The sequence below is a fragment of the Archocentrus centrarchus genome, chromosome 3 (assembly GCF_007364275.1).
Source record: "Archocentrus centrarchus isolate MPI-CPG fArcCen1 chromosome 3, fArcCen1, whole genome shotgun sequence".
Taxonomy (NCBI): domain Eukaryota; kingdom Metazoa; phylum Chordata; class Actinopteri; order Cichliformes; family Cichlidae; genus Archocentrus; species Archocentrus centrarchus.
Window position 1 is genome coordinate 8,359,392 of NC_044348.1, and position 24,801 is coordinate 8,384,192.

The 24,801-nt window shown below is 39.5% G+C and overlaps 2 protein-coding genes and 1 long non-coding RNA gene across 3 annotated transcripts; all 3 read right to left on the reverse strand.

Annotated features, from left to right (window-relative positions):
- Window positions 1–692: 692 nt before the first annotated feature.
- LOC115776848 (very long-chain acyl-CoA synthetase-like) lies at window positions 693–10,097 on the reverse strand. The gene is given in 12 exon segments (XM_030724638.1): window positions 693–1,372; window positions 1,462–1,592; window positions 3,771–3,868; window positions 5,106–5,304; window positions 5,383–5,473; window positions 8,146–8,342; window positions 8,514–8,636; window positions 8,875–9,033; window positions 9,147–9,254; window positions 9,257–9,355; window positions 9,620–9,679; window positions 9,682–10,097. Coding segments are annotated over 12 exon segments (1,842 nt in total). The 5' UTR covers window positions 10,085–10,097; the 3' UTR covers window positions 693–1,198.
- A 2,092-nt stretch (window positions 10,098–12,189) lies between these two features.
- On the reverse strand, window positions 12,190–15,915 carry LOC115778336 (uncharacterized). The gene is made up of 4 exons (XR_004019772.1): window positions 15,381–15,915; window positions 14,275–14,326; window positions 12,432–12,531; window positions 12,190–12,266 (listed from the first exon to the last, which is right to left on the reverse strand). It is a non-coding gene; the product is annotated as an uncharacterized LOC115778336 (long non-coding RNA).
- A 615-nt stretch (window positions 15,916–16,530) lies between these two features.
- Window positions 16,531–24,222, reverse strand: LOC115774810 (very long-chain acyl-CoA synthetase-like). Its single transcript, XM_030722228.1, has 10 exons — window positions 23,686–24,222; window positions 23,191–23,400; window positions 22,949–23,107; window positions 21,625–21,749; window positions 19,049–19,243; window positions 18,725–18,815; window positions 18,392–18,590; window positions 17,683–17,780; window positions 17,175–17,305; window positions 16,531–17,052 (listed from the first exon to the last, which is right to left on the reverse strand). Exons 1-10 carry the CDS (start codon window positions 24,164–24,166, stop codon window positions 16,876–16,878), a joined length of 1,866 nt encoding a protein of 621 aa, XP_030578088.1. The 5' UTR covers window positions 24,167–24,222; the 3' UTR covers window positions 16,531–16,875.
- Window positions 24,223–24,801: the final 579 nt, after the last annotated feature.

Below are 24,801 nucleotides of genomic sequence, written 5' to 3' on the forward strand. Positions count from 1 at the left end.
CCCTGTCAGTACTCTAGCTGCGGTTGTGGTACCTCATACCAACCATCAAGCACGGTAGTGGTGGGAGGGGATGATGTTTTTGGCTTGTTTTGTAGCTCCAGGACCTGGACACCAGGCAGTCATTGAGTTGACCATGAACTCCTTTGTATACCAAAGTATTCTAGAGTCAAATGTCAGCTAAAGCTTGGCCAGAATTGGGTCATTCTGTCCACTGAAGAGGAGTTGTCTCTGAGAGGAGACACTTTGAAACAAACCATACAAGACAGCGTGAAAGGACTTTTCCACTTCCTGGTATGCATTTGACACCTCAATGGGACCTTTTTGTTGATTACTTCTTGTAGCTTACATTGCATACTGCACAACATGTTCCATGATACCCCCCAACATTTTTAAAGGCATACACAAATGAGTTTAGATCATGGAAGTTCAACCAATGCAGCATATAGAAATCAGCCTTGGCAGTCTGTTGCATCAGTCAGAGACCTTTATTTCATTTTTTGTTATTTAACTGCAACACAGATGTATGTAGAAAATGTTTTACAATCTGTTTTTTGATGGTGCATTCAACAACAACAAAAAAAAGTTCAGCTGCCAAATGGCAATTTCTTCAGTGGAACAGATTAAAAAGAAAATTAATGAAAAATTATCTAATACATAAAAAAAAAATTACAAATATATGAAAAAGTAGCAGTACTGTGTATCAGGGTAATAGACCTAATTTTTGGACTATTCATGAGGCTAAAGTGAAGAAGCAGTGCTATTTTGATTTAAAAGTACACAACAAACTGGTGTTACAGGTTAGACCTCACTATTTCTCTCCTTTTCAGCTGTGTTCAACTCTGGGAACTATAGGAATGTGTGCCAGACTGGGACCAGTCTGTGTGTCTTTGAATTTTACTTCCAAATCATACTGTAGAGACAGGCATTTTTTCTTTCCATAAATAAGGAGAAGTCCGAACTCAAATTTAAAACTTTTCACAGGTGAGGAAGAAGGACTCTGGCTCCACGTTGATGCTGCGAATGCTGGCTCTGCTTACTTTTGTCCTGAGCTCTGTTGGTCCCTGAAGGGCATTGAATTTGTCCACATTTGGTTTTAACCCTTCTAATCTAATGGATTATGGTCCATTTTGACTGCACAGCATTCTGGTGATTTGGGACATTTAATTCATATCTCATAAAATAAAAAGAAAATGTGAAATTAAAGCCTGAGTCTTCCCTCTGCAATGGAGCTGAATATCTCCTGAGTCATGGGTGTGTAGCCTTTATTGTCCTCCAGGTAAAATAAAGGATCCCTGATGAGAGCAGGATCAAAACCTTCCTCTGCCAGCTTCACCTTCATCTGCTTAAAGGTGCCAGTCACTACCAATGCATCCTGCCAGAGAACAACAAACAGTTATTGGATTGTTGCTGGAATATTTTCAGATAATTCGTAATGTGGTGATTTTGCAGGACTTCATTTACCTGTATGCGAATGAAGCGTGGTCTTGCATAGCTTGGCAAGTAGTTTTTGACATGCTGATATACAGCTTTGCTGTCAAACTCCATGTTTTCCTTTAGTTTCAGTGCTGCCATTCCAATTCTTCCCTCGTGTCCTAATCAGTGAAGGTCAAAGTAAAAAGAGGATCTGGTTCAAAGTGCAACTTATGATTGTCTTAATAGGGGGAAAAACAAGCACCTATTCAAATACATAATTTAAAAAAAAAAAAAAAAAAAAAAAAAAAAAACTTATTGCAAGATTCAATGATTCCAGTGATAAATGAGCATGCAAAAGGTTAAGTACAGTGCTGTGAGAAAGAATTTGTCCCCTTCCTAATTTTTCAGATTATCAAAGTAAGTTAAACACAAAATGCAGTTTTTAAATCCTCATTTAAAAATTGAGGATTTCATTTAACTGAAAAAAAGCTATCCTAAACTACCTCGCCTCTGTGAAAAAGAAATTGCTCCCTCTTGTTAAATCAAATGAACTGATTTACCACAGCTGAGATCAGTTTCACTAGCAAAACCCAGGCCTGATTATTGCCATACCTTTTGAATCAAGAAATCACTGATATAGAACCCGTCTGACAAAGTGAAGCAGGCTAAAAGATCTGAACAAGCAACACACTGTGCCACAATTTAAAGAAACTCAAGAACAGCTAAGAAACAAAGTCACAGACATCTGCCAGTGTGGAAAAGATTACAAAACCATTTCTAAAGCTTTGGAGCTCCAGTGAATCACAGTGAGAGCCGTTATCCACAGAAGGAGAAAACTTGGAACAGTGGTGAACCTTCCTAGGAGTGGCCAGGCTACCAAAATTACTCCAAGAATGCATCAATGACTCAACCCAGAAGTCATAAAAGAACCCAGAACATCTAAAGAACTGCAGGCCTCATTTTATTCAGTTAAGGTCAGAGTTCATGATTCAACAAGAGCGAGACTGGGCAAAAATGGCATCCATGGGAGTGTTTCAAGGAGAAAACCACTGCTGACCAAAACACAAAGACTCGTCTCATATTTGTCAAAAAACATCTTGATGACGAAGACTTTTGGGAGAACACCCTGTGGCCCGACGATGCCATGGTTCTGGGTCTCTGACCCAGTGTTTTGTAAAGTGTATCATTCTTTGAGTTTTGTATCTGTTCTGTTTACATCTTGGGTATTGGTTTGTATTTCTTTGTGTTTCAGTTTACTGCACCCTCCCCAGTGTCCTCTTGTCAAGTCTTCATCTCTTTGTTAGGTATATCTGTTATTTCCCCCATTTCATTTTGGTAAGTTGCTTGTTGCTTGTGTCTTGTATTTAGTTTTACTTCCTTGTTTGTGTGACCTGTTCCTCATTTCCCCTGCTGTGCCTTGTTCCCCTGATTGGCCCTCAGTGTGTGAGTCTTTAAGTCCTGCTTTTCCCCTAAGTTCGTCTCAGTGTCTGTTAACAAACCCTCAAGATTGCATCAACTTTTGAAGAGTTTCAGCTTTCTCTTTATGTGGACTTCATTTCTCTGACTAATAAAGGCTTTTTTTTTTTTTCCTTGAACTCTGTTTTGGGATTTCTGCATTTGGGTCCTTCAGCCACACATGACAGACAAAAGTTGAGCTTTTTGGAAGATTTTCATCCAGTTACAGCTGGCAAAATACTAACAGTCAAACATGGTGGTGGTAGTGTGATGTCTGGGGCTGCTTTGCTGCTTCAGGGTGACTTGCTGTAATTGATGAAACCATGAATTCTGCTCTCTACCAGAAAATCCTGAAGGGGAAAATCTGACCAGCATTTCGCACACTTAAGCATACTTGGGTTATGCAGCAGGACAATGATCCAAAACACACCAGTAAGTCCACCTTTGGATGGCTCAAAAAAAACAATGTAGGTTTTGGAGTGGCCGAGTCAAAGAGTGGCCTTAAATCTGATTGTGACAGTTTGGTATGACCTTTAACACGCCGTTCATGCTGGAAAAGCCTCCAATGTGGCTGAATTTAAACAATTCTGCAAAGAACAGTGGGACAAAAACTCATTGCCAGTTATCACAAACACTTGATTGCAGTTCTCGCTGCCAACGGTGTCACAACCAGTTATTAGGTTTAGGGGCAATTTGTTAGATCTGAAATATGTAAGTGTGAGAAATATGCAAAAAACAAATAAAGAAAACAGGAATGGAGCAAACCCTTTTTCACAGCACTGTATGTCAAAGAACTTGTACGAGGCTTAAACACAGAAAAGGATTTTACTGTTGACATTTAAGAAACACACACATGATAATCTTGGTAAATCTTAAACAATTACTTGTACTGTCATTATTACCTGGAACCTTCACACCATAGACATTAGCTTCCTCTACAAAGTCAACTGCAAGCAGGTGATCAGCCACCTCTGTGGTTGCCACATTTTCTCCTTTCCACCTGTAGTAGATAATACAGAGTATGCACAGAACTCAGCGGCAGTGTTTTCTTTTAGCACCAGGGACACTTTGTCACATAGTGAAAGTTCAGTTACCAAAAATGCTGGAACAAAAGTTAATGTTTACTGTTTAATTTTCATTACAAAGAAGAAAATACTGAAAGACTCACCACAGTATCATCAATCCTGAAATTATGTTCTTCAAGGCTTTTCATAATATTATTTTATACATCTTAAATACTATTTCAAGGGTTAGGAAATGGAGACATTTTATAAGGGCATTTAAGCTAGTCTGACCCCCAAAAATGGCCAAATGAAAAGTGGAAAACAGGTGGGAGGCAGAGGATACGATCGCTGACACTGAAGGTAGACCGTGTGTCTCTTTTCCTTGCCTGCGATGTGCGGGGAAAAAGAACGAATTGGTGGGACAGATGTGAGAGAAGTGGCAGAGGGAGACCTGCACAGGTGAGCTGACGGTGCTGAAGACAGAACACATCATAAGCACTGTAACACGGACAGTAAACTCACCGGCAGTTTTGGAGGAAATAGCCTCTGAATTTGATGACGTGCCTCATCACACAGGTGCCATGTGTCAAGTTCATGAAAAGTAAAGTAAAACGCTCAGCAGGGCTCTGAGATGAAAGGTGACTGCATGAGTCGGCCTTTCTCTGCGACATAATGAAGCATCTTAATGCATCTGTGCAACTTCACGGACAGGACTGCATGATTATGTGTATGATTGTCAAAAAAATATATATAGATCAGAGCAGGTCTCCACTGCTGTGTTTGCAGCTGTGCTTTTTGCTGATAAGCTGGACACATGCGCAGTTTATGTGTTTTTCTGACTGTGAAGTGCACAAATTCACATCACAGTTTTTACCTGAAAAATTTGCACATTTTCATCAGCTTGAAATATTTTGATTTTCTCCTGATGTTATTTTTCAAGAAAAATATAATTTTCTATTTTAGTTAATGTGTTGAGGAAAAAGTTGCTGTATTCTGGCCATTCAAATTCATATTGCTGAATAAAATTATTATTTCTAATCCTGTTCAGCCTGCGACTCAGTGTCAGTGTCTGTGTCTTCAATTTTGGCCCGTCCTGTGACTGAGTTTGACACCCCTGTGTTAAACGTTCACGGCACAAACGTCAGACTAAGTTATACCTTTAATACAAATACCGCTCTAAGGGGCTTTTTGTCACCGTTCACCTGGTTTGTTGAATTTATTTGTTTCACAGACCTGAAAGTGTCTCCAATGCGGTCTTGAAAGTAGACGAATCCCTCGTTGTCAATCTTTAGAAGGTCTCCACTGTTAAAGTACATGTCGCCCTTCTCGAACACATCTCTTAGCTTCTTCTTGTCTGTCTGCTGCTTGTTCTTGGCATAGCCGCTGAAGGGTGTTCTTTTTCCAATCTTTCCCACAAACAAGCCAGTCTCTCCTGCGAGTAAAAGCACCAAACAGCATGTGTTTAAGTAGCAGATAAAAGTCAAGAGGGTGACTTAAGAGACTGGCTCACCTCTTGGAACTTCGATACAAAATCCTCTAGAGTCTCTGACTGGCTCCTCTTTTTCTGTGTCAAACCTTATGAGGGCATATGGAAATCCCAGCTAAAACAGCATTTAAAAATAAGAACATATTGAAAAGAAAAAGCAATTAGACATATAAATCATACAACATTTGCATATCGGTTGTATGCATCAGAATTTAGAAAAAGAAAAAAGAAAAAAAGACTCAATCACACCAACTACAGTCATGTGAAAAGGGAGGCACACTCACCTTCAATTCTAAGATTTCATGCATCACAAAGTAATAAAATAATAATAATCTGGTCCTTAAGAAGTTTTAAAACTCAGGTAAATGCATCAGATGAGCAACATCACATGACATATTACACTGTGTCATTATCTGTTTAACAAAAACTAAGGCAAGATGCAGAAGCAGCATGTGGAAACACAAATTACAACCTTATTGTTTCCACAGGAATTCAGAGGGTAGGTAGCAGCAGGTGCTGATGATCAAATACACTTGATTAACTGATCATCAGTGAGTGTAAGCAGCTCTATAAAAGTAAATGTTTTAGCATTATTGCTGGCCTGAAGCAGGTGTGTGTGAACACAATGCCAGGGAGGAAGAACATCGCAACAGTCTTAGAGAAACAATTTTTACTTTCCATCAGTCCAGGAAAGGTTACAAGACCATTTCCAAACAATGTGAAGATCTTTATTCTACAGTGAGAAAGATTCTTCACAACAGGAAAATATTCAAAACAGCTTCCAATCTTCCCAGAAGTGGATATCCCAGCACATTCACCCCAAGATTCGACTGTTCTGTGCTCAGAGAAACTGCCAAAAAAAACAAAACACCAAAAACAAAACAAAAAGACAAGAGCTACAGCTCAGATTCTACAGGCCTCAGCATGTTAAATGTTAACGTTCATGACAGTACAATTAGATTAAGACTGAGCAAGTACAGCTTGTTTGGAAGGGCTGGCAGGAGAGAGCCTCTTATCTCTGAAAAGAGCATGGCAGCTTAAGTTTGCAAAGTTCATCTGAACAAACCACAAAACATCTGGAGCAATGCACTTTGGACAGACCAAAGTGGAGATGTTTGGCCATGATGCACAGCACCACATCTGGTGAAAACCAAACGCACCATAAACACCTCATAGCAACCATCAAGCACGATGGCGGAGGGGTGATGATTTGAGTTTGTATTGTAGCCCCAGGACCTGGACACCTTGCAGTCATTGAGTTGACGGTGAACTCCTTTGCATACTAAAGTATTCTAGAGCCACATGTCAGCTAAAGCTTGGCTAGAATTGGGTCATACAAAAGGACAATGATCTCAAGCACACCAGCAAATCTACAACAAAATGGCTGAAGTAGTAAATAATCAAGGTGCTGCAATGGCCCAGTCAAAGTCCAGACCGGGCTGGCGGCATCCTGGGTCGCTGTAGGCCCTGATCGGGGTGTCCACTCACCCAGACTTTAGATGGTGGGTAGATATGGATGAATGTGTGTCTTTGTGTATTTGTCACAGTCCTCATGAGTGTATTTGGGTGGGTGAATGTGTGCATATGTATCTGTGTATCTGTACATATATGTGTGTGTGTGTATGCGTGTTTGAATATATGGCTGGACCTGGGTCTGGGCCTTGTGCTGCTCCTTGCTGGTCACCTCTGGGGGCAGGCTTCTCTTCACCTCGGGTTCTCTGGGGCCCTTGCTCCTCGACTAGGGGGCTCCGTCTGGGACCTCCCTCTCCCATCTGCTGGGGTGGGCGTGCCGTTGTCTTTGGAATGAGTGGCTGCGGGTCTTTGTGGCTCTGGATGGGATGCTGGTGACCCAGGTTTCCTGTGGCTTTCTCTACCCGCCTCTAGCTTCTGATGGGTGGAGCTATGGCATTGTGCCCTCATTAGTAAGTATATTTCATGACACAGACACAAACACTCACATAATCACAACACAACAAAATTGTTGGTTTGTGTAGCCATGCTTCGTTTGTTTGGTTTTTCCCACATAAATGTATTTTTTCAAAGTATTGTTTGTATTTTGCATGTTTTTTTTTCTTCTCTTACAGGTACAACAGCTGATGAACTATTTTGATTTATTTACTTGTGCTCTAGCCCCTTTTTTCAATTTTCTCCTTATTCTCTTTTTTCCCCTCTTTCTCTCTCTTCCTTTTCTTTTTCTTTTTCCTCAGCCTGTCTATAAATAAAATAAAGGGACAAACATTAACAAGAGGAACCTATAGAGAACCTATGGAGCTCATCTTGAAAGAGCAAATATGTTTGGCACAGCAGTGCATTCAGATCACAGGTCTGCTTGCAAGATCTGCCAGACATGACAGACTTTTAAAAAAAAGCCCAGACCTTAACCTGACTTAAATGCTGTGGTGGGACCTTAAAAGAGCTTTGCATAAACGAATGCTTGCAAACCTCGATGAACTGAAGCAACATTATAAAGAAGAGTGGGCTAAAATTCCTCCACTGCAATTTGAGACTGAGTCATACACAAAAGGACAACTTCATGCTTATAACTTATTAAAGATGGTCCTGCAAGCTTTTGAATCATAGTGTATAATCATCTTTTCACGCACTGCTTCTGCATTTTGGTTGAGTTTTTGTTCAATGTGACTGCTGTCGTTCATCTGAGGCTGCATTTCAATAATTTTAGAACCTGGTATGGAGCAGCTGATTTTATTATACAACTTTACAATTGAAAAAAAGTGTGCTTTTGTTTTCACATGGCTGTATCCATCCCTCTACACATCCCCCTCTTACTTTGTGGAGAAAATGCTCTCTGCCAATTGCTCCAACTTTCCCAACATAGTTGATAAAGCCAATATTCCCTTCAGTTGCGCCGTAACATTCACAGACATGAATGTTCCCAAATCGATCCAGAAATTCAGTCCAGGTGTCTGCCCTTATCCCGTTCCCCAAAGCCAAACGGACTTTATGATCCTTGTCATTGTCTCTCTAAAAGGAGGCCAAAGGAGAGGTGAGAAAATAAACAGTGATAAGAAGCAATACATCTGATTGAAGCAGGTGGTAGTTTGCCATGCAAATGTCATTAAAACCATTTGAGCTTGAAATACATATACCCAATATTGTTATTATTAAATAATTATGATCTTAAACTTGTGTTTACCTTGGTGTGTTGCAGAGGTAGCGCATAATCTCGCCTATGTACTGGATGACAGTCACGTTGTACTTTCTACAGTCATTCCAAAAGTTGGAGGCAGAGAACTTGCTTCTTAAAACAATGGTGATGCCTGTAATTGGAGAGACACAGACTTCAGCAAATACACCATCTCACACAGAGTTTAGTCAGTGCTGTCAGCTTTGCAAGCTGAACTTTAGGACCTTAAAGTACAAACAATGGATAAGAGAGCCAAACTGGGTGCTGTTTGAGGTCATATACATGTTGGCTTAACCTGAAATAAGCCCAGTGGAAATCTTGATTGTGTGGAGTTTTTTTTTTTTTTTTTTAGTTAATGTTACGTGCATTACCGTTTTCTATAGCTCCACAAAGTCCCACTAGAAAAGCAGCAGTGTGGTACAGAGGCAGATATATGTAGATGATATCGTCTGAGCGCACACCAGCAATAGTCTGGACAAAAGTTGCCATCCAAACCTTCTCATGGTTAAGTAAAGCTGCTTTTGGAAGCCCTAAAAGAAAGTGCCACAAGAAGCAGATATAGTATATTTTTATTGTCCTCCATCTTTTACTCAACCTCTGCACGCAGATCAAAAGTCAAGGTCAGATAAGCCTGTGAGGTTACCTGTGGTCCCTGACGTGTAGATATAAAGCACAGGAGTCTTGGTGTTAATGTTGGCCCTGAGCTGAGGGGACAGAGGCTCGTCGGAGGCCTTCTGAATTTTGTCAGAGAGCTTTCGATGCCGTCCACATCACAGTGTTCACGGAGGATAAACACAAGGATGCCCTCCTGCTTTAAGGTGGGCAACACCTCCTCTATTGCTTCTTGCAGGTCTGAGAGAAAGTAAAGCAAGAGTTGCTGTTCAGTCATCATACAGATATAGACGTGGATATGGGTTTTAATAACAGCTTATCTTGTGCTTTTTTTGGTACTTTAGTGCACTGCAGCCTTCTGCACGGAGCTACCAAAACACCGTAGAGATGCAGACACATCTTAACTAATTAGACAGTGTGATAATAAAATAAGATATGCCTCACGTTTAATTTAATTTCATAAAACAAAAGGCAGCAGCCTATTGCAGTATTTACGCAGCTTACCAGCACCAGCGATCAGGACTTTGGCTTCACAGCAGGAGAAACAGTGCAGCAGGGATTGGATCTTATGTTGCAGTTGAGTAAGGACGCTGGGCATCCCAGCTTGGACAGTGCCAGCCATATCCATACAAACCGCGGCTCGTTGCCCAAGAACAAGGCTACCGTGTCCCCCTCCTTGAGGTGGGCATGCGTCAAGAGAGCCCTGGCCACTTTGTTGCTCTCTTTGTCGGCTTGGCTGTAAGTGTAGGAGCTTTCCTCGAAAACCATGAACTTCTTATGCGGATGCTTCGCCACTTTGTCCAGAAAACAATCCAAAATGCTATAAAACTTTTTGTTGATTCTGCCCATGCGCATACCGATGTAAATTGAATCAACCAGGTAACGTAAATCTTTCAAAAAATAAGGGTTCCGCAAGTAAATCAGTAAGGGCAAAACTGCCAACACGGTGCACAGAATATAAGCAATCATCTTTATCAGGAAGAACGGGTCAAGTCTGCACCTGGACTCAAATGATCTTTCAGCAGCTTCCAGCGCCTGTACAGTAGGATTATTTCCTTTTACGCCTCCTGAACTTTGAACGAGTTTAATGGTAGAAAATGGACCATCACAATGTCAACATAACCCCCGTTTAGGTGCTGTGATTTTTAACGGGGGGCGTTTTCAGCCCTTCTCAGTTATTGAACTCATCATCCACCGATAAACTGAAGTTATGTTGTGTTAGCGGGATGATTCGAAAGATACATGAACGGATTTCGAAGAAAATTCCTGGAGTTGGGGCGGGGGGTTTCAGATGTTTCCAGAGCACAATCTGGATCCAGGAATTTGCTCTATTGAGTCCCCTTCTAGTTTTATATATATATATATATATATATATATATATATATATATATATATATATATATATATATATATATATATATATATATATATATATATATATATATATATATATATTGTAACGTTGTAAACACACTTCCACAGTCGGCGATGTTCACAACAAAGGTCGTCTTTATTAGCAGAAAAACGGCTGCTGTAGGCCACAGCCACGCCAACCACAACTACAACAACGGAACAGCAACACACACACACACAGGCAAGCTCTCGGTCTTTTCTCTCTCTCCATGCTGCCTTCACGAACCTCCCGAACAGTCCGAAATCCCACAACATCAACACGCTCTCTAACTAAGAGAATCGCTACAATATATATATATATATATATATATATATATATATATATATATAAATAAATAATATATATTTTTATGTACTATAATTGAAAAAAACTACTCCGAAATTGACTCAGAACAACTAGTGTGGTGTGCACATTTAAACACGGGATCCAGAAAGCCATTCCAAAGGTTTTATTAGTGACAATTATTATTTAGTGGACTTCATAGATGGAGGGTGGGTGCGTGGATTGATTTTTCTATTCAAATAAGAACAAAAAATTACAATTAAGGACCAAATCACAGTACTATCATGCTACTAAAAAAATTCAGCAAATTATGATAACATCAACTTCCATCACTAATGTGTCCACATCTTAGCATTCAATTTTCTTTAAAGATAACAATACAGGGATCTATTTAACACACACAAAATACATTCAAGTAGGAAATATCCCTTTATATTGTATGGTAATCCATTAAATAAAAAGTTGAATAGTTTTCCTAACTTACAAGGTTCTTTTACCAGTCGGGTGGCAAGGAGTGTGTCCTGGGTGTGTCCAGCAGATTGAGAGGTGACAGGATATGATACGGCTGCTGGTCATAAATTAGAATATCATGAAAAAGTTGATTTATTTCAGTAATTCCATTCAAAAAGTGAAACTTGTATATTGTATTCATTCATTACAACACAGACTGATATATTTCAAATGTTTGTTTCTTTTAATTTGATGATTATAACTGACAACTAACGAAAACCCCAAATTCAGTATCTCAAAAAATTAGAATATTGTGAAAAGGTTCAATATTGAAGACACCTGGTGCCACGCTCTAATCAGCTAATTAACTCAAAACACCTGCAAAGACCTTTAAATGGTCTCTCAGTCTAGTTCCCCTTACGAAAATTAACCATGGTAAAACCATGGTTTCTGGTTTTTCATAGTTGTCATGGTTTTTTGGGTACCATGGTTTATTACTATGGTTTTATCATGGTTTAACTATAGTAGAACCATGATTAAACCATAGTAACCATAGTAATAAACCATGGTTTTCTACTATGGTTTTATCATGATTTTACTACAGTTAAACCACAGTAAAAATCATAGTAAAATAAAACCATGGTAAGAACCATGGTTTTATTTTACTATGGTTTTTACCATGGTTTTATTTTACCATGGTTTTCCAAACCATGACTTTACCATGGTTTTTAGAAACTATGTTTTCTTAATTAAATCTATAGCCCCGTTAATCTGTTTCACAAAACTATAGTGCAATAATACATACATCAAACAATGAATAGGCCAATTCTAATGCAATAGCAAATGTAATTAAAAATCCTACTTCATACTTCCATCTAGCTATCAAAAAAGCAGCATAAGAGTAATCAAAAACAGGAGAATCATTAAATCTTTATATAATTTATATTTTTATTAATGAATGTAATTCAGTCTTCATTTCCTGGGATGGCAGGTCCAACTCCAACTCTATGTGTGTAAGAAAGAGGAACAGGAAGAGGGACAGATATTCACTATTAATTGCAAAAAAAAACAAAAAAACAACCCAACAACAACAATATTGCATGCAAAGTGAATACTGTATGTGCGTGTGTGTTCACTGTTGAAAGAAATGTTAAATACACTTAAACTTACCAGATATTTTCAAAATTCTTGCTTTCATTATTAAGCTTGTTCCTGGCGGCTCCCCCCGGCAGTTTAATGTCAGTGTTGGGAAATTTCTGCAGAGTGTAATCTGCAAAGTAATGTGACAAATAAATCCCAAGTTTTTACAAACTGTATGGCAACATTCTAAACATATACAGGTGCTGGTCATAAAATTAGAATATCATGAAAAAGTTAATACATTTCAGTAACTCCATTCAAAAAGTGAAACTTGTATATTATATTTATTCATTACACACAGACTGATATATTTCAAATGTTTGTTTCTTTTAATTTTGATGATTATAACTGACAACTAATGAAAACCCCAAATTCAGTATCTCAGAAAATGAGAACATTGTGAAAAGGTTCAATATTGAAGACACCTGGTGCCACGCTCTAATCAGCTAATTAACTCCAAACACCTGCAAAGGCCTTTAAATGGTCTCTCAGTCTAGTTCTGTAGGCTACACAATCATGGGGGAAGACTGCTGACGTGACAGTTGTCCAGAAGACGACCATTGACACCTTGCACAAGGAGGGCAAGACACAAAAGGTCATTGCTAAAGAGGCTGGCTGTTCACAGAGCTCTGTGTCCAAGCACATTAACAGAGAGGCGAAGGGAAGGAAAAGATGCGGTAGAAAAAAAGTGTACAACAATAGGGATAACTGCACCCTGGAGAGGATTGTGGAACAAAAGCCATTCAAAATGTGGAGGAGATTCCCAAAGAGTGGACTGCAGCTAGAGTCAGTGCTTCAAGAACCACCACGCACAGACGTATGCAGACGTGGGTTTCAGCTGTCGCAGTCCTTGTGTTGAGCCACTCTTGAACAAGAGACAGCATCAGAAGTGTCTCGCCTGGGCTAAAGACAAAAAGGACTGGACTGCTGCTGAGTGCTCCAAAGTTATGTTCTCTGATCAAAGTAAATTTGCATTTCCTTTGGAAATCAAGGTCCCAGAGTCTGGAGGAAGAGAGGAGAGGCACAGAATCCACGTTGGCTGAGGTCCAGAGTAAAGTTTCCACAGTCAGTGATGGTTTGGGGTGCCATGTCATCTGCTGCTCTTGGTCCACTGTGTTTTCTGAGGTCCAAGGTCAACGCAGCCATCTACCAGGAAGTTTTAGAGCACTTCATGCTTCCTGCTGCTGACCAACTTTATGGAGATGCAGATTTCATTTTCCAACAGGACTTGGCACCTGCACACAGTGCCAAAGCTACCAGTTCCTGCTTAAGGACCATGGTATCCCTGCTCTTAATTGGCCAGCAAACTCCCCTGACCTTAACCCCATAGAAAATCTATGGGCTATTGTGAAGAGGAAGATGCGACGCCAGACCCAACAATTCAGAAGAGCTGAGTCCACTATCAGAGCAACCTGGGCTCTCATAAACCTGAGCAGTGCCACAGACTGATCGACTCCATGCCACGCCGCATTGCTGCAGTAATCCAGGCAAAAGGAGCCCCAACTAAGTACTGAGTGCTGTACATGCTCATACTTTCAGTGGCCAACATTTCTAAAAATCCTTCTTTTTGTATTGGTCTTAAATAATATTCTAACTTTGGAGATACTGAATTTGAAAAAGTGCAACTAAAATGCGTTCATTTTTTTAATTCGTTATTTTCCCCGAGGGGCTTTTTTTAACTTTTAAACTCAGGGCTTGCATCTATGTTAGCTAATATGACGGTAGCTAATGTGCTATAAGCTAACTCCACCGCCACAATCTCACATTCTGAACATATAAAGCAGTTACTTTCATTATCTCCTACCGGACAAGTTTACTGAACCGGTAACGCCGTGAATGAAGCACATTTAACAGAACAGTTTACAGTTCTTACCGTAGAGAAGCGCTGCCGTCCACTCCCTGCTTTCTGTGTGAGCAGCCGGTAACTTTGGAAAAAGAAAAAAAAAAAAGGCGCGTTTGCTGAAGGGGCTCCGCTGTGAGTCCGGAGCGGAGCCGCTGTTTGGCGAGCCGCTGTCTGTCTTAAGGACACATCTTACACCCTGCTGAGATATGCCAAATTTTGGCTAATAGCTCTTTGGAAATCACCTTGTTGGTGCAAAAGTACTATTCTATGCCTGTCAAACAGTGTTATCTTTGGTTTTTCCTCATAGATTCAGCTAAAGAATTGGAAACAAATGGTGTTTTTTGTGACAGGCTGCTAGTAACAAAGTGCCTAAAGATACAATTTAAAACTGGTTCCTTGCTAAGTTGTCTGTTATGTGTAGACACAAGAGTGGTTCATCCATTGAGTCTCTTTTATGCTTGAATGAATCCATAGGTCAGTGTTAGTGGCCTAACAAACAATACATAACTGTGAAAATGGTCAGGTACAAGGACAGAACTGAAAATAAGTGAAAAAGTAGCCAATGTCCAAAGAAACACTTTGAAAGACCTTCAGAAAGCTGGAGAAATATTGCTCAAGACTACTTTAAAAAAAAAAAAAAAAAAAAGTCTGGCTCCTTGGAAGGAAAATATAGGCAGTAGCATAAGAGAGTCCAAGTTATTTTAGTCCATGAGCCAGCCTAATTTGATCTCAAGTCAGACCCAGACTTCATTCACTGCATATTAACTTGTGGGGGGAAAAAAATAAATTTTTAAATGCCCCCTTTTTCAAATGTAAACAAGCACATTCTGAAAAGCAGAAAAAAGCAGATGAGAAACATCCAAAGGTATATTAAGGAAAGAAAGAACAATGTTAACAATATGTCTCAATTATTTAACATTGAATCAGTCTAATGCCATTAGAAAGAAATGCTACCAAAAGAAAGAAAGAGAAAGAAATTGGGATTGCGCAACCATCTTACTTTAGTGTGACAGGCAGTGGCTAATACCTTTTTTTTTTTTAATATTAAGGCTGTAAAACTGATAATGACAGAAGCTCATTCAGGTCACAATCTATCGCAATTTGCAGTTCATTGACCGTAAAATGACAAATGTTACCTTGAGCACAATTTCTGTGAAGACCCATTAGGTGATCATTGTATGCACGTTTGAATACATTCTGACCAGCGCTGTAGGGGCTGCAGACAGCCGGAAAGACAGACACCTTGCCATGGGTCCTTCGGCCATACGAAAAACTTAAACTTGGACTACTCTCATGGCCGATCTGAGCTTAATGAGTTACACTGCCCAGCTTCCGGTGCAAAACTGCCAAAATTATGTCATCCTTTTTCTGCAATTTCCACACTTGGCAAAGAAGGGTAGGTTACGTGGTTCTGGCCCAGTGGCTGCAAAGAAGGAATTTAAAACAAGCTTGGTAACATTAACAGAGTAACATCAAAGATTAACTTCCTGCAAGGCTCTCCAGCTATCTTCATTTAACAAAGCCAACTCATAAAAAAATAAAAGGAGATAACTGCTTCACTGTACATTACACAACAGTTGCACAATAACAAAGCACTTTGCATTGGCTGCTTTATGCTTTCACTCATTTTCAGTCCTGGTACCTGATCATTTCAGAGGGAATGTATGTCTGTAGACACACACACACACACACACACACACACACACACACACACACACACACACAGTCCTTCAAGTTTAGTCTGGTACCGCTTTTCATGATTTGGTAAATTCATTCATAAAACTCTTCTTGCTTCAGGACTTTGAGAAGAACGAGAACAGCAACTGCAAACCAGGTTTATTGCTCAACATCAACATCTTGTGGCTGAATGTGAGTAAAACCCACACAAGGGTGTCATTTCTAGACTTTCAAGTTAATTTACTGTCCGCTGACTTGCTACACTGTGGCGTGAAGCTCAGGCAGTATTTGTTTCCACCTTGTGGCTGTTCCATGTCAGTAACATCTGACATTTCTGTGAGCAAAATTAGAGCAGATGTACACATGAACAGTGCCTCTGGTTTAACTGTAGGAATTGCTTTAATTCTAAAGAAAGCAATGCAGATCTGCAGATATTGACACATTAACATGAAATGCATAAATACCATTCCCCTTTCTGTATAATTTTGCAAGCATTACGAGGTACTCACATCATAAAGAGAAGCAAATAAAAGGATATTTTATTTATATATATATATATATATATATATATATATATATATATATATATATATATATATAAAAACCACACCATCCATCCATATTGTTTCTTCACCTCAATCATCCCACCATACCACAACACCACCAATATTACACTGAAAAAAGTACATTCATAAGCAGAAGTCAGCATGCTATTAAATACACCATTTGAATTATCTTTTGCCATTTATAGTATGACTAAACCCCACCCCTCGGTTAACTCCCTACATCTGAATCCTACACCGGTTCACAGGCGCTGCCATTAAAAAACTATGATGTAACAAATTACACGAGCATAATTAGAAAGTTTCTGTTCCTTCCCTGAGCTGGAAGTTCATTAATTAAAAGTACCAGTAACCCAAAAGCTCGTACATCTAGTGAAAAATTAAAGCCCACTCATAGTTTCATGTTTCCTGATAAGATGGCGTTGTAGATCTGTGCTGTCAGTGGTACGTAGCTCTTCTCATTCTCATCAAGGATGTAAAGAGGGTCCTGAATACGTACTGGGTCAAAACCCTCCTCCACTAGTTTCACCTTCATCTGCTTGAAAGTCCCAGTTACTTCCACAGCATTCTGGACAGAAGAAAATCACACCAATATTGGATCAATTATAGTATTTGTTTGCAAACCTTAAAATATAACTGATGTTTTTTCCTAAACTGAAATGCAATAAAGTGCGTGTAAAATCAAATTACCTGTATCCTTATAAAGCGAGGACGCGCATACGAGGGCAGGCAGCTAACGACGTGGTTGTATGTTTTACGTCCATCAAACTGGACTTCTTTCTTCATGGTGACAGCTGCCATGCCTATCCGTCCTTCGTGGCCTACGTAGCAAAAGAAAATTAAGATTAATGAATGCATTAATGGGGCCGCTGTGGCTAAGGAGGTAGAGCAGGGTAATCTAAGGTTAGTGGTTCAATAGCCAGCTACTCCAGTTTGCATGTCAAATGCAAGATACTTGGACAAAATACTAAACGAGTTGCCCCTGATGCATCCATCAGTGTGTATCTGAATGGTAGATGAGGTGCTTAGGTTTAGAAAAAAAGCAGTTGTATGAACATGTGTGTGATTGGGTGAACAAGGCGGGTAGTGAAACTCTGAGTGCTCAGTTAGAGTAGAAAACCACAAAGTAACAGTTCATTTACCATTAATGCAATTTAGAGGTGATGAAGTCAAAAAGTACAGTAAAAGTAACCATCACCTGCCACTTGGACTCCATAAACGTTGGCTTCTTTGAGACAATCACAGACTGTCAAGATGTCAGACACCTCGGTCGTGGCTACATTCTCACCTTTCCACCTGTGGGTTCACACAAGTTACAGTATCTGCTGTGTGTCTCTTTAGATAAAATCTACAAGCTTATGCATGTAGGGAAACAAAAGGTCTTCCACTTGGATAACAGATAACATGCCTGAACAAGTAGCTTGAATGGAATTTTAAAACTTTACAAAAAGTAGTCCCGTGTTGCTGTTAATAGCTGCACTGTAAACCCGGATAAGTTGAATCTACTTAAAAAAAACATAGTAACTTATTGCCTTAAATTTTTTAAGTAATGAGCATCAGTTGAATAAGTGCAGTGGACTGTGTTCAATGTACTTGAGGCCCTTTTAGAATGGAATGAAAGATCTAAGACAATCATATAAGCAAGAAAATAAATTGTTTTTTCATCTTATTTTAAATTAACAGTTGATTTGAAGCAGTCATATCCACATATACCTTTTAATACAGACTTTGTGTGTTCTACACTTTTAAATCAGCTTTTAAAACAGTGGAAAGTCAACAACCTCCTTATGTTTCATCCATTTGTTCAAGTCTTATTTGTGTTTGAATAATATGGCTGACACTGAAAATCGATTCTGTAAACAAAAAGGATTTTCCAAATGAAATCACGGTGCACTCGAGTTCTGTACCTGAACGTGTCACCCACTCGATCCTGGAAATAAATAAAGTTATCTTTGTCAATCCTCATCAGGTCTCCCGTGTTGAAATAGATATCGCCCTTCCTGAGAACATCGCGAAGTTTCTTCCGCTCCGTTTGTTCTTCGTTTTGAGCGTAGCCGACAAACGGGGCTAAGTTTGTGATCTTTGACACCAGCAGTCCTGGTTCACCTTTAAAAAAAACAAACATAAAAGATAAAGCATGAAACTCTCAGAGAGTTTGTGTCAGCTGGCATAGACTCTAGATCCCCTGAGATAGATGGATGGATGGATCATTCACATGAAGAACTGCAGTTATTCTTTACCTTTGGGTGTCTCAATGCAGAGGCCGTCAGCGTCTCGTACTGGTTCATCTCGCTCTGTGTCATACTTAACGAGAGTGTATGGGAACAGCTTCTACAGGAAGACGGGTGTGATAATAATAATAATAATATGTGTTCATTACATTATTACACCAACACAAAAAGTACTATCTGCATATATAATTCCACTTTCTGAATTAAATTTATTATTTTATAAAACATCATTTATAAGACACTGACCTGTAAGGTCTGCTTTCACACTTTTCAAATATGTTATTTTGACACACAATCTGATAAATATTTGGTAAATCTGAAACAGTTCCATACCCGATGCAAAAAGTTGACTCGTCCAATAGCTCCAATTTTCCCAGCATAGTTCAAAAATCCCACATTTCCCTCGGTGGAGGCGTAAAACTCTCGAATCTGAATGTTGCCAAAGCGGTTAAGAAACTCTTTCCATATCTCTGCTCTGATGCCGTTGCCAATGGCCAGTCTTACTTTGTGGTCCTTGTCGTTGTCTTTCTGCATTTTGAAATGAAAACAGAACAGAACAGAAATAAATGGCATCCTATCCAACAAATTTCAATTTCCAAAGTACTAGAAGCTGTTTATCCCTGTTATTACAAAAAGACTAATATGGCATGCTTCAGTAGCAGAGCAGTCTCTGTACTTAGGTGAGAATTTCACACACAACAAAATTACTTCAGTTGCGCTTTAAAGTACTCACTGTTTTAAGTACAGTACATATAATGTATAAGAAATACCATTTACCGAAATAAAACTGACCCTCAAGTTAGATACACAAAGATTTGGTTACCAAGTTACTTGATATGGTCGTCTTAAGTAAAGGCCACCATCTATTCCTAGAGGTGACCAGATAAAGACAAACTACCTCATCTGACTCGTGCAGGGTCACGCAGTAAATTGAGACTGCAGTTCATGTGATGCAACTGGATACTCTGAATGGCATACACAACTGTTTACAGTAGCCCTACATAAATACAAATACATTTTGAAAATATCAGAAACACATGCAGTCATTGTGATACTTTAAAAATGTTTGATTCTCCCTCTGCAGCTCAGAACCCCATGGATACTGACGCAGAAAGCTGGAACCCGATAGTTGAAATTTAACGATTTCTATTTTGGAAAGCCAGCTGTGCTGAGCTCTGGGAATGTACAGATTTGGAAAGTTATCCCTGGCCGGATATGCCTCAGCAGCAACTTGCTGCAACCAGTTCCCAGTATTCTGCTTCTGCAGCTGTCTCGAAGTGCAAGTTTTACAGTATCTGAGAGAGGCGAGGGGTGGTGCCCACAAGCACATCAGCCAACAACTCTGTGAGTTTGTTTGCGCTGCAGACACTAGTGAGTAGAAATGTGGCATTCAGCAATAGATAAAGGTTACTGGAACGAATATAACACATTGCAGTTTATTTATTAAAATATTAGGGTCCTTTATATATAATAAATCCTTCACAGTCTAACTGCAGTTATATTCAAATTTCAATATCTGAAATATCCGAAAGCCTTTTCTACTTTAAGTGGAAACTCATTTCAGGATTTCAGGAGCGTTCAGTTTTATTTTTCAGAAACAAATTGCTGATGTATTGAATATAACTGCAGTTATATTCAAATTTCAATACCCCTGAGTCAGAGGGACGGTCACCTTAAATGCCCTTCCAGAACTAAAATTTCCCCCTGGTTGGGTTTCAGTTAAGAAGCAGAGCTTCTAGCACCATTCTGTCACTTTCAACTATCATATGATCAAAACAGTGCCGCAGAGACGTTTCTACAACACAAGGAAAACCTGGAACACCATACTGTGCAAAAGTCTTGAGCAACCCCTCATGTCTTTATATTTTTGCTTTCAAGGAGCCAGAACTTTGGACATTGGCTGCTGTCACTCATTTTCAGTCCAGTCATTATACCTGACCATTTTCAGAATGTTGTTCTGTTTGCTTGTTTTAATAGATAACACTGCCCTTTGAATCATTCAAGCAAAGATAACAGTTTGACAACATAAAATGGCATTTTTGCAACAACGTGATTCCTAAAGAGCTGGTAGCATAATGTGAGGTGTGTCCATAATACATTTTAAAACTGGAGAAGTGGAGCTGGGCTGAAAATCAGTGGCAACAAGTCTGATGGAGTGATGAATCCAAAAAGCCATCTGTAAAACATGGTGGACACTCTGCAATGGGTGGGGCTACATTTCAGTCAGTGGTGTTGGAGATCTTGTCAAAATCAGTGGAATTGTAAAAACAGAAAGTACCATCAGATTTTGATCCATCTGGAAAGCGTCTGATTGTCAACAGCTTATTTTTATTTTTTACTGCAAATGCAGTAAAAGCATACCTGGATAGAAAAACACACAATCTCTGGGGAGATTGGCCTCCCCAGAGCCCGAACCTCAACATTACTGAAGCAGCGTGGGATCGTCTTGATAGAGAACAAAACAAAAAGCAGCCAACATCCAAAGGAGCGCTTTGAATGTCCTTCAAGAAGCCTGGAGAACTATTCCTGAAGGATACTTAAAAAAATGAGAAGAAAGCTGCCTCAGAGAGTTCAGACTGTGCTGAAGAATAAAGGTGGTCACACCAAGTATCGACTTTCAAGCTCGCTAGAATTGTACAAACTCTGTTTTTGTCTTATATCCCGAGTTTCAAAATTTGCTGCATCTATTCGGCAGCTCGTCATACCACTTATTTTGGTGTCTCGAGACTTTTGCACAGGAAGCTACTGCACATGATTTCTACAGGTGCAAAAATTATTACAATTAACGGGCACTGTCAGGTTTTCTTGAATGGTTACAAAATATTGCTGCCGGTATACATATTGTTCTGCTTAAACAATACTAAAATATTATAACTGTTAAAAACAGAAGCCAGTAAAAACCATTTTACCTTTGGTGTACAACAAAGATAACGCATCACCTCTCCAATGTACTGGACAACAGTCACATTATATTTCCTGCAGTCATCCCAAAACTGCGAGGCAGAAAACTTCCTCTTCAGAATTATAGTTGACCCTTCAAAATAGCAAAATAAATTATTACATTTATATAAATAAATGTAGGCATTATGTAAATTAATCTACAATGAGAGACAACTTTGACATTATGGAAGACATGAATATTTCCCAAACTCACGCTATCAGTATTAAACTCTATGCCACTGCATTTCATGTGCTACATAAAAATAAAAAAACAGTACCTGTTCAGGGCAATGCTGAATCACAACTCAGGCTGCTTACCTAAATATATAACAGCCTTGTGAACTTTAGCCTTTTTAGAAGAAAAAGAAGCAGTTCAAGAGGATCTATTCAGATTACTGGTTCACAGTGACAAAAGAGTTTTTCACCTGGATTCCACCGGGGTTACAAGAAGGAGAGAAGGAGCAGGGGGGTCACTTTCATGCAACAGAAATGAGTTCAATACTTTTCTTTTTGTTACATTTTTGCTGTGTATTCAGGTCACGTGGGAAGCTTAGCAGCACTTTCGTGGATCTGCATGATCTTCAGGGGGCACAGCTGGTGCCTACTTGTGGTTCAAGACAAATCAACTGCTTGCAATGATGCAATGTTTAGCTAATACAATAGGATTTGGATGGTTTATTTAGCTTCACAACACAAGTGGGAAAATGTCCTTAATCACTTAAATCCATGGATTAAGACTTCAAAATTATGAGAAAAAATTTCGAGACATGGATTCTACTCTTTGTCACAACAATATGAACCTGAATCTGCCAAAAATATATATATTCATCACATTTATGCTTAGAATTTGTGTGAAGACCCACTCTAATTACAGATTATACATTTTTGTGTGATAATTCTAAGTTTTGCTTGGTTTGATTGTACAAGACGCCATACCTGCAGCCAGTCTGCTTGCAAACAAATGTGGATAGTTGGACTTGTTTGCATTAAAAACCACTGGCTAACATCTGGAGCCCAAATGCAGTTCACACAGCTGTACAGTGGCACAGCCCTCTGTGCAGATTTGACTTCTTTTGCTGTGCCACAGAATCTGAATGCACACCACTTTGGCCTTCAAAAAAATGACTTTAGCATCTTACTTTAGTTATTTGTCAACCCCTGACACCACAGGAATCTCCTGAGGTCAATTACAGAAGGGACGTTGACCTCTGTGCACAGCAGATGTCATTTAAAAAGACTCTCACAAAGTTTTATTTTCAACTCCAAATCAAAGCTTCTGCTCAGAAGTCTCACCTGTCTCAATAGTTCCAATAAAGCCAACAACAAAACCAGCGGTGTGATACAGGGGCAGGTTGAGATAGAAGATATCACTAGATGATACACCGTTGGACGATAACACAGCCAGAGCTATTAAGAGGCGGTTCTGGTTGACCACAGCAGCCTTAGGGAGACCTACAAAAACACAACAAGATACAAAGTTTGAAATTGAACACTTTTAACATGTTCAGAAAGACACGCCAAGTCTCAACACATACCTGTGGTTCCAGAGGTGTAAATATAAACTGCGGGACTTTTTAATGTGACATGTGACCTGAAGGATCGAGGGACAGGGGCATCTGATGCCTCCTCTACTTCATGAGAGAAGCTCTGGATTCCAGGTGTATCACAGTGTTTGGACATCAGGAGGACAGTGACACCCTGCTCTATCAAGGAGGGCAGCACATCCTCCACAGCCTCTTTTAGCTCTGAAAAGGGACATAAAGCACATTCATATATATATATATATATATATATATATATATATATATATATATATATATATATATATATATATATATATATATAAAAGAGAGGATGATCTAGAGACTGCAGCTCAACAGTTCAAAGTTCCAGCTAGGTTTAGTTAAAAATTAAGTGGCTCAAAAGCTAAAGGGGTGTCGTCCACTGTTTGAGGTCTACAGCTCCTCACAAAGCAGAAGTTAAAAAAAAAAAAAAAAAAAAAGCTTTGAAACAAGCACACGGATTCATACCTGAGGCTGCTATCAACACTTTAGCCTTGCAGCAATTAAAGCAGTGCAGCAAAGACTTGGTGCGGATGTTGTGATTGAGGAGAGCCACAGGAGAGCCAAGTTTAGCCAAAGCCAGCCAGGTAAACATGAAAGCGGGTTCGTTCCCCATGAAAAGTGCGACGCTGTCCCCAGCTTTATACCCAGGGTGAGACTGTAGCGCGTTAGCAATTTTGTTACTCCTTTTATCTGTGCAAGTGTACGTGTACCTTTCGTTTTCAAACACAATGCATGGCTTGTCTGGATGCGCAGCTGTCTGCTCCAAGAAACGGTCCAAAACAAAGAAGAAAGGTCTCCTTCTGCGCCTCGCAACAAGCTTCACTAAAATCCGCAGTAAATCCCCGAAATACAGAATGTCCATCCAAACATAAGGGGAAAAAGTTTTAAGTGCAAATGGTATAATGAGGATACTCGCTAAGATGATTGAAATGATATATATTTCCATCGTGAGCTCTTATTTAAAAGCTTTGTAAAGGAAAACGTGCAGAACTCTGCTGCAAAATGGGGACTTTGGAAAAATCAGGGTTTTGCTGAGTGGGGCGGAGCATTTCGTCAAAGTATGTGAAGCTCCATAGGAAAAGCAATTATTTGGAATAGTGATTATTGAGAGGAGCGTTTTCAGCTGCAGCTAATATAAGAGATTGTAATAGAAGAGATAAAGCAGGTCGTGGTCTCCAAAATTCATCTGGCAACTTTGAGAGAACAACAAAGTTTGTTGGAGGGGAAGGCATGAGTGGGGACGGGACGCGCCACATACCTTGTCTGAGTGGGGTTTGTTCAACAGGCACAGAAATACAGTAACACATTTTCATACTGACTGAAGCTTAATTATTAGGCACGGAGTAAAATAAAACTATATTATTAATTTAATGGTAAATTAAATGTAATTTGGTGGTTAAATCTGGGTTCTCAATTATAGGGATCAGGGTCCGTCTAAACGGTGATTAAATATACATCCACTACCCACTTTGTTAGGCACACCTGCTCAACTACTCATATCTAAGCAGCATTTAGGCACGTAAACATGGTCAAGACGACCTGCTGAAGTTAAAGCTGAGCATCAGAATGTGGAAGAAAGGC

Coding starts and splice junctions, on each gene's coding strand:
- LOC115774810 (XM_030722228.1), bottom strand. CDS start 24,166: ATGGAAATATATATCATTTCAATCATCTTAGCGAGTATCCTCATTATA. Junction 21,750..22,948: donor TATTGGAACTATTGAGACAG/GTGAGACTTCTG, acceptor GCTATTTTGAAG/GGTCAACTATAATTCTGAAG. Junction 18,591..18,724: donor CTGCATTGAGACACCCAAAG/GTAAAGAATAAC, acceptor TTTTTTTTAAAG/GTGAACCAGGACTGCTGGTG.